At 45.7% G+C, this 10,010-nt stretch overlaps 1 protein-coding gene across 2 annotated transcripts in view; it reads left to right on the top strand.

Moving 5' to 3' along the window:
• The first annotated feature begins 1,869 nt into the window (after positions 1 to 1,869).
• The window catches only part of rxraa (retinoid X receptor, alpha a), an 85,105-nt gene continuing 76,964 nt past the window's right edge, over positions 1,870 to 10,010 (top strand). For both annotated transcript variants that reach the window (XM_083669855.1, XM_083669854.1), the window contains exon 1: positions 1,870 to 2,103. In XM_083669855.1, the coding sequence (XP_083525981.1) occupies positions 2,076 to 2,103 (28 nt within the window). In that variant the 5' untranslated portion in view covers positions 1,870 to 2,075. The remainder of the gene's footprint in view (positions 2,104 to 10,010) is intronic.

Below are 10,010 nucleotides of genomic sequence, written 5' to 3'. Positions count from 1 at the left end.
CTTCTCTTCTTCTCTCTCTCTCTCTCTTTCTCTCTCTCTCTCTCTCTGGTGCCAGGTTCTGTACCCCTCTGTTGTGTTGACCTGTGACTCACTCACATGCAGCCTGATTGGTGGAGCTCCTGTGCATGGGCCCTCACAGGAAGTGCGTTGAGCGGTGAAGGATTTCAGAAATGTAACAGAGGTCGAGGATCCTTTCCGGTGCCTGGAGAGACATTTTCTCCCAACAGGTTCAGAAGTATGTGTACCTCCCACAATGCTCTCTTCCGAAACAATGGGCTGTTGGACACGGAAATCATGTTTTGTGTTTTTTTTAAGTAGGTGTGGCTCCCTAGTTCTTTCTGAAAGTGTGAAAAGTGAAACTAGCAGGAATAGAATAGTGACAATCAGGTATATATCATATATGCAAAACTCTAGTCTAGAGAGTGTGAACCTGTATTCCTCACTTGTCAAACGCACACACTCAAGCACACACACACACACACACACACACACACACACACACACACACACACACACACACACACACACACACACACACACACACACACACACACACACAGCACAGACACCTTGAATCAATGCCCAGTCACACTTGCTTCTGGTTTATCGCACAACTAGCTTTGATCTTTAATGCGCCATGCATTGCATTAATTATGTATCTCGCTTCAGAACCAACGTGGTGAACGCTATCAAATACATGCCTAGAGGCCTAAAGGATGGCTTCAGGACTTCATGTATATACTGTACTACATTCTTGCACAAGGCAGAGGGGATTCAGAGGGGGGAGAACAAGAGTGCAAACTGCTCTAGCATTCTGTTTCTAAAGTGCCTCCAACAAAACTTCTGGCCAAATGTAATCTCAAGTGAAAATGCATTTCTCACTCTTCTGAAATGTATATAAATATACGGCCCTTCCACGTGTGCAGCATATGTGGTGTGGGATATATAGTTTGGATTAGGGATAAACTGTCATGCCAGGAACAGCATAGCAGGGGAACAATGATGGAGAAATGACCTAGTTCTCCCTGTGCTCTAATGCAATGTGAGTTATGTAAATTCAGCGGCACACTGCTGCTGTATAGGTAGCTCGGGGGCCTTTGCAAGTCTGATAAACTTGTGATGCATCTGCAATGAATACATTGATTTTTATGCCATGCAGATGGCTTATGAATACTGTTAATACCAGTGGGTGAGGGTGGGGTGGGGGGGGGGTGGGGGCGGGGGCGGGGGGACAAGTTATTATAAAATTATTGACATTGAGCTGCAATACAGTTTACAGTTTACCCTACCTTGATCAGAGTACTTAGTTGTCATTATTACATGATTACTCCTCAGATCTAGACCTTTCCTTTTGAGGGCCGTCAGGTGTTGAACATGACACATAAGCTTATATTGTCAGTCGTGTATTACAGCTGAATACACCAGTATGACTATGTGACTATGTTAAATACAAAAGGTGTATCTGATAGACAAGACAGCACAGTGTGTGCGAATCTTCCACAATTGCTAATTGCTTCAACAAGTCGATAAAGCGCTTACTGTAAGCCTACCTTAAAACACGTATAGGCTATAGTCTCTTCAAAGCTGGGTTTATTGTTAAAAGTCAAATATATGCATTATGGAGTCTCACGGCTGCTGTTATCAGAGAGTGTATTCCGTTTCATCTTGTGAGCTCAGTTCGCAGCTCTAAGCATTTACTCACGTTGACGTCGAAAGTAAAAGTTGCCTACTACAAGGGTTAATGATAAACTCCCCCTTTTCGAGTGTGTCGTTGCAGGCATGCGTGCGTTGGTGGGAGTCCCCCCCGGCTGGGTCCCTTTTGCAGTGCGGATCCAGTAGTTGGAGTTCTAAACCAAGCGAAAGAGAGGGAGCGCAAGGAGTGAGCGCAGCAGAGTGAGCAAACACAAGTAGAAACATTAGGTGAATTTTTAACACTATCAAACGTCGCTTTTGATAGACTGTCACTCGTACGTCCCGGGATCACTCTTTCCAGCCTTGAAGAATAACGCACTCGTCCTCAGACTGAAAAACTCAAAACACAGTCGTATCAGCTGGCATGAGCTAACCCACCAGACATGGAAACCAAACCTTTCTTGTCATTGGGTAAGTTTGTTTTTCCTCTCTGAAGAAGATGTGTTTGTTTTCGTTATTGAAGGATTTGCCGAATACAATGTAACCACCGCCGAGATAAAGATACGCTCGTAGTGCTGACGAGACATACAGTGTCGGTAATACTGCATTTGGAGGCATCAGAAATGTATTTACAGTCATAGAAAATTAAATGATAAGAACGTTATGCTATGTGCGCGATATGGGTTGAGGAAGACTTGTTTGTGAGTTTATGATGCCTACCATACAGTATGTATCGCTTTCCTAAAACCAAACTTGAGTCCCGTTGTGCATGTCAAACAGCTCACTCTGTGCATTGTGCCAGTGCTATCTGAGCTGATGACATTCGGTTGATTAGGGTGACATCTCATTCAGAAAAAAGCGAACTCAACTCCCTCTCTCCCGCTCAGTAGTCAGTGTCCTGTACATCAGCAATATTTAAAAAAAAGTGTTTTTTCGCCATGCAGTTAAGAGAGCCGAATTGATTACGATTGGTTATTTAAGCGATGCTTTCATCGAATTTACTCATTTAGGCGACTTGCGTGTAAATGTTTAATGACTGACTCGGCGAGACCAACAGAACTTAAACAAATTCATTTCCTTTGGAAATTCTTTTTTCGATATTTTCTGAAATTCCCATGCACTGGGTTGTGAATTGTAGGATGTATGGCGGGGTTTGATTGATCGTAAATGGATACAGTAAGGCTGTGAAAGTGTCTCTATGTTCAAATCCGGCTGCACACTCCCTGGACAGATACCACACGGGAAATACAAAGCTGGATGCCTCGTTTTAAAGGCATTTATTGGAAAAAGCTGCATGCAGTGTCACCGTGCCGGATTGGAATGTATGCCATGTGTAGGCTATTTTCTGGCGACCCTATTCAGACGTGCAATTGACATATACACCCAATGTTTTGAAGTCGTGCAAGAATTGGGTTTTAAACTTTGGATGCCAGGTAGAGGGTCTAACTTCATGAGAGGCAACAGAGAGTAACAGGACTGAAAACAAGTTTTTGGCTGTTTAAAATAACATGTTTTGTGCATGTTATTAATTGATAATAAGCCTACTTAGATTTTCCTTTAACTAAACCAATGTTTTCTTGTCTGAAACCATTACGATTAACATTAATATGTCACAATACATTATGGCTATCTCGCTTGATAATAAATATTTCATAGGCCTTTTTACATTGGCAAATAAGTAGCTATAATGAAATGTTGGCAGATTTTGACTATAGTGAAGCATGGACATTAAATTAAATTAAATTAAATATGCAACAATGTTGAACACACATTTTCCACAGCCTAAAATCCAAGTTGTTGATGATACTGTGAAATGTCACTAATTTAGCACTTAATAGCCTACTATAATGTTGTTGACTTTATTCAGTTTAAGGTTCACATTGTTTTAGCTTTTTCATTATATGGCTGATGTGCTCTAGCACTTGTGTGCCTCTGTCAACTAGGATGGTAAGGATGATAATAATAATAATAATAATAATAATAATAATAATAATAATAATAATAATAGTAATAATAATAATAATAATAATAATAATAATAATTTAGTTTTGTTCATTAATGATTGTTATTAGTAGTTGTTTGTTGAAGCACTGCTTTCTAGCAAAAGCTATTTTGGAGAAACACACACACATATACACACACATATACACACACATATACACACACACACACACGCACACACACACGCACACACACACACACACACACACACACACATACACACACACACACACACACCTCCTTTTGTGATGCACAGTCAATCATTAACACACAACTACTGTACAGTATGCTTAGTGGACTGTACAAAGCACACCTTGTCCCCTCCAGGTGCGACCCAGACGAGCGCTGTAGTAGGCTGTCGAGGGTTGAACCCTAACCCTAACCCTAGGGTTAGGCACTTATTGTGTCTGCTGCTCTTTCATGAGGGAGTCGAGTTACCACCTTGACATATATCGTAATGCAGCCCGCCGGTATGCACGAGTTGAGAGGCACAGAGACTTCTGGGATGTCTGCTGCTCTCTCCGATGACACACCTGATCACTCACACTGTGACCACATCATGATGGGCCTTTTATGTATCAGAAATATAGATGTCACCATGACACTGTTATAGTGACTTGACCAGGGGAGGCTGGCGGAGGTAGAAATCGGAGGACAGGCTCCTTGTAATGCACGGCAACGGAATGAGGAATGGTGTCAAACGCGCGTGCTCGATACCATTCCTCATGCCGTTCCCATGCATTACAAACGAGCCCGTCCTCCGATGCCTACCTCCGCCAGCCTCTCCTGGGACTTGGCATGCTGTTGTTACGTGTGCATTGTCGTTCTTGTCGTTTACATGAAGAAAACAGTGAAAGTTTGGCCCCTCCAAAATATCTACAGGCATCGGTAACATGATGCTGGTGTGTGTAGTGACACAATCGCAATAGCGGCCCCGCTGTAGCCTCATAGGCTAGTGGGAGTAGCAGCGGTCTGTCATTGGCCACTTCCCCAGCACAGCTGATGTTCCCCTAGTCGTCTCCCGTGGCGTTTCAACGTGCTGTATCAGCAGGCCGTTTATCACCGGGTCTTGATTTGTCGGGCCCTTAACTTGGCGTTTGAATGTAAACTTTCCCCCATCAACCCCCTCGCTGAAGAGCTGATTGTTCATTTCCCACTTCAAGGACACCACTAACTTATGATAAGCCCTTGGCGGTATTGATTAGCTGCTCGCTCTGTGTAATTACCCATGACTCGCGCCGCATTAGGGATTCAAACATGCGACTGTTTGAAATGACAGGTACAGCGTTTTACAATTACGGATTGGTTGTCGGCCGTGATGACGACACCCGCTTTGGCAGCACAGTATGTTCTCTATGCTGCTGCTGCTGCTGCTGCTGCTGTGTGTGTGTGTATGTGTGTGTGTGTGTGTGTGTGTGTGTGTGTGTGTGTGTGTGTGTCTCTCTCTCTGTCGCTCCCCCCCCCTCTCTCTTTCTCTCTCTCCCTCTCTCATAAAGCCTTGAAGAATGAAGCGGTGACATTGAAACTGGACAATGTGTCTCAGTCTTTTTGTCTCCCCGGAATCCCAGTGTTGCACTAGTGTTTACACTAATCCAAGAAACCAGGTATTCTTGAAATAAAGGAGGATCCTTCATCAGGAGAGGGATTTTTAAGGAGAGTGGTTTCTATGGAGCGTGTAACACAGGAGGAAGTGATTTAAATGCATGTAGTCTCCTCCATGTATTGTTATAGTGAGTAGCTTGTTTTGTGTGAGACACCATCTAACACTATAAATAGCCTTCCAGACAGAGGTTTAGTAAGTCAGATTGTATTACTGCTTAGCCTACGCTTATACTAAAAGCCTTCAAAGCCTAAGTGTAAGTGATCTATTGTTTGAAGCAGGAGAGTTATGTTGATAAAGAGACAAAGACGTACAAATGCACTTTTAGTGAACCATAGCTCAATGTTTCTAGACTGCATGGTGTTTGATGGGGCCAGGCTAGATGGATCTAGACCTCTTTGTGGAACCTAGCTTTGGCATTGGCAGTGGTGTTCAACTCCACCCTGACTTTGTTACCTCAACAACGTCTGGTTGGGTCATTATCAGGGATCTGGTGTTGCCTGTTTTCTAAGCATGTTCCATGACCACCTGTTGCTGGAGATGTTTGTTTTATCCTAGATTCCTCCAGTCTAGAGCTTACAGGATACCCCTATTAGACTGTGTTGTGTACGTCTGGGGGTATTTCAGGAACAGAAGGCAGCCCCCCGTCCCCCCCCCGTCCCCACATCCCCCTAACCCTCCCTTCCCGCTAGTGAAGTTCATGGTCTTTGATGAGAAAGTGAGATTCATGGTTGGGGGGTGTAGAGTGAGACAGGGTGGAGGAGGGGGTTGGGGTTGGGAGGGTGGCGGGGCCTACATTCCTCTCCTGGCAGTAACTCAGGAACAAAGGTAATACTGGGAGTGGGTGTGTGTCTGCTGGGAGGGGGGGCGGGGCGGGGGGCTCGCACCGCCAAAAGCGTTTGGCCAAGTTAGTCTTTTACGGCCGTCCAGCGTTGTGTTCCTGATGTGGTGCTGTTGCCTCTCCCTTTGAGAGGGGGCTGCAGCTGTCATTTTTATTGGACGAGGTTTATAGCGAAAGTTAATGGCTTAAAGTGACAGAGCTCTCTCTCTCTCTCCCTCTCTTTCACTCTCTCTCTCTCTCTCTCTCTCTCTTTCTCTCTGACCCTCTCTCCCACACACCCCCTCAAGCTTCTCTACTCCACCAAATCAAAGGAAATTTGCTCCCTTTCCCTGTGTCTCCCCCCCTCCCTCCCCTCCCCTCCCCTCCCCTTCCATCCCCCCTCATCCTCTCCTCCCCCCCCACCCCCACCCGCCCCCGGCGTCAGAACCAAATGTACAAGGAGAGGAAACAAATAGAAACATAATTATGAGCGCAGCTGCAAATGGTAGATTTAAAAAAAAAAAAAAGAAAAAAAAAAAAAGAAGAAACTTTAAGGCCTTGAAGTCTAGACTGCCGCTTTTCATCGAAAAGCTGTGCTGCTGCTGTGCATTAAGCATTTATTCATGGCTGGCAGTCTAAAAGAGAGAGGCTTCTCTGAGTCTCTGTGTGGTGGGCCCTGCTCCATCATGTGTGGCTACGTCGCTCCAGTTCCAGCTTGTTTGTGTTCTCAAACAATACGAATCAGAAAACCGCTGGAAGCGCTTGTGAGGAAGAACCATGGCGCTCGCCCAAACACTTGTTCATTATTTACGTTTGGAGCGCGGTGGTAGTCAGGGCGGCTTTATTGATAAGGGCTGCACTGAACTTTGCACCTCGAACCTTGACCTCTGCCCCCCCCTCATGCTTTATCATTTGAGGAATTCGCTCGGGGGCGTTGAATTTGGAGTTTTGACTATTCCAAGACAGTATCATCAGCACGGCGAAGACAATGTTTCATGTATTGACGCGTGTTCAGAAGTTTTCATCTCCTTGTTTTCATGAGATAGATTGTTGCTTTAGGCACTTGGAACACAGCAACTTTCGGAATGGTGCAAGATGCCCACGTAGTGAGGGAGGGAGTGTGTGAACGTGTGTCTCTCCTCGGTGGGACTGGTGGGTATTCAGGATGCGTACAGCCGCTCTTTTGAAGTGGAAACACACTCTCTGTGGGGATTTGACCAGATAACACTCATAACAGAGAGGAAGGTCGGCCTGCCCTCTCTAACCAGAGATCTCAGAGCCCTGTACAGCATTGAGGCCTGAGACAACAGTACACAGCCCCCCCCCCCCGTTGATCAACAACTCAATATAAGAGAGGAGTTCTCACTGTTGGCTATCGTCTGGTCCCTCTCGTCTGTAAATCTCCTAATTTAAGCGCTACTCGTAAGAGAGGCTGGTAACACTTTCTTTTACAATGCTGTAATACGGGGAAATGACTTGGTCGTTCAGTACTAAGTGTGCGTATCGTGATTAAGTCATGAACGCGGGTTCTGTTATGGTTGTTATTCACAGGAAATAGGATGTCGAATACAGCGGATACTTGCAGATTTCTTATGCTTCTCACATGGTGTGATATTTCCATACTTCCGTCTTTGAAATGGATACATATTTTGAAATTAATGAGCACCAAGCCCACTGTGGATCACTGATCAAAAACAGTATAGAATAATTTACCCCATTAAAACATCCAATAAGTGAATTTGCCTAGTTATAACCTAGTAATAAGGCGTGGTTATACATTGGTTATACACATTGGACCAATGTCACCAGTTTATGTCTGACAAACACCGTTATTATGAGACTATCTCAAATGATCAAAAGATGTGATCAAGTGTTTGAAGTCTCTTTGCTCTCATCAGAAAATGAAAGAGAATTAAATGAATTCCTCCCCACTGTGAAGTGGCCTCCACAAGGGTGCACGTGTGTATGTGTATGTGTGTGTGTGTGTGTGTGTGTGTGTGTGTGTGTGTGTTTGTAATGCAAACACACACACACACACACACACACACACACACACACACACACACACACACACACACACACACACACACACACACACACACACACACACACACACACACACACACACACAATACCATAGAGAGAGAGAGAGGGGGAGAGAGGGAGAGTTGGATATCTCATCATAGGTTTCTATCTCTCAGGTGTTTCTGAGACAGAGGAGGTGCTTCCCCCACCTCCAGCCTGCAGCCGTGCTACTACGTCTGCAGGCACCGAGCGCTGGGTGACGGTTGGCACACTGCAAGCCACAAGGGCACAGAGGAGGTGGCACAGGGAGGAGGTGGCACAGGGAGGAGGTGGCACAGGGAGGTGCAGCACGTCTGGTAGCCACCCCTGTCCAGGTTCAGGAAGGAGGAAGACACAGGCAGGATGCAGGGAGGTGGCAGGGAGTGGCACGCACGCACACACACACACACACACACACACACACACACACACACACACACACACACACACACACACACACACACACACACACACACACACTGTGTTAGGCTGTGGCTGGTTCCTAGATGTGTGTGGTGTAATAGACTGGCAGAGAGTGTAGCTGTGTGCTGTAGCTTTAGGCAGGGATTTCTGGAGCTGTTTCTGAGCACTTTAAACAATGATATATACGTGTTGTCTTATCTGGTTTCTATGGACTGTGAGCAGAGAGATTTAGGGAAACAGAGAGAGAGAGAGAGAGAGAGAGAGAGAGAGAGAGAGAAGAACAGCGTCGAGAGGAGGGGGGAGTGTGGAGTGGGGTCTGCTAATACTCAGGCTTACGCTGGTGTGCTTAAACCAACCAGTCAGATTAAGGGCCATGATTGTAATTACGATAAGCAAGATCCATTACAGAAAGGACCAAACAGTTGTTGAAAATCGAGATAAGATGGAGGATGTGGAAGGACTTTTTAAGATGGTAAATAGATGGACATTCTTTCTATTTACTGGCATGAGCTTGCAGTAGCAGCAACAAGAAGAAGAAGAAGAAGAAGAAGAAGAAGAAGAAGAAGAAGAAGAAGAAGAAAAAACAACATTAATCAATCAATCTTCTTTCCCCCATTGTCATTGTATGTTTTCACACAGAGCCTTGAGTGGAGGAATAAGTGATGTACTGTTTGTTCCAGCCTCCAGGACTAACGTGTTGTTGCTTCCGCCCCCCCCCCCCCCCCCCCCCCCCCCCCCCCCCCCCCCCCCCCCCCCCCCCCCCCCCCCCCCCCCCCCCCCCCCCACTCTGGAAGGCTTAGTCACCTGGGGTTAAACACTTTGCTGAGGCCATTGAGGTTGAGGTGTTGTATAGCTGTTGAGTCAATCTGCAAATACAACATTTGGGCCATACGAGTACAACTCACTGTGTGGTTACAGAGTTTCAGAGACACACGTTTCTTTCCCCTGCTTGAAAAGCGCTAACAGTAGCACGTTTATTTAATTTGATGACAACTCACTCGACCTCACCCTTCTCTTTGAGTACGCTCAGGTGAGGGTCAGTGGATTTCTGCCTCTACCAGCCTCCCCAGGTAAGGATTGTCACACAGGGCATAGACCATCCCTGATAGTCCTATCTTATCTCCCAGTCAGTGTGTGACACTCCACCAAGCTGAAACAGTGAGAGTGTGCGAAAGAGCAGATGATCAAGTGGTCATTGTTTCCCCTTTTTGCATTAGAATGAAGAGTGTTTCTATTTTCTATCCAAAAGCTTCTTCTTTGGTGTTGTGCTCTTAGCAGCAGGGGTGAAAGGTGGCATCCATGTCGCCAGGTATCATCCTTGTCGCCAAGGACGCCAGGTATCGTCATTCTAGCAAGACGCCGCTTTTGCCTGAACCGATCAGTGTGGACGGAGTCACGCTCTTTGTAACGGGGCAGTATTGATCCTGCCTTCAAGAAAGTTTTTTGCTTTCCTGAAGAGAGCCTCACTTT

This window comes from Argentina silus (assembly GCF_951799395.1).
Source record: "Argentina silus genome assembly, chromosome: 5".
NCBI classification, from domain to species: domain Eukaryota; kingdom Metazoa; phylum Chordata; class Actinopteri; order Argentiniformes; family Argentinidae; genus Argentina; species Argentina silus.
Note: the sequence above shows the minus strand (reverse complement) of the source record. Positions and strands in the feature narration are given on the sequence as shown.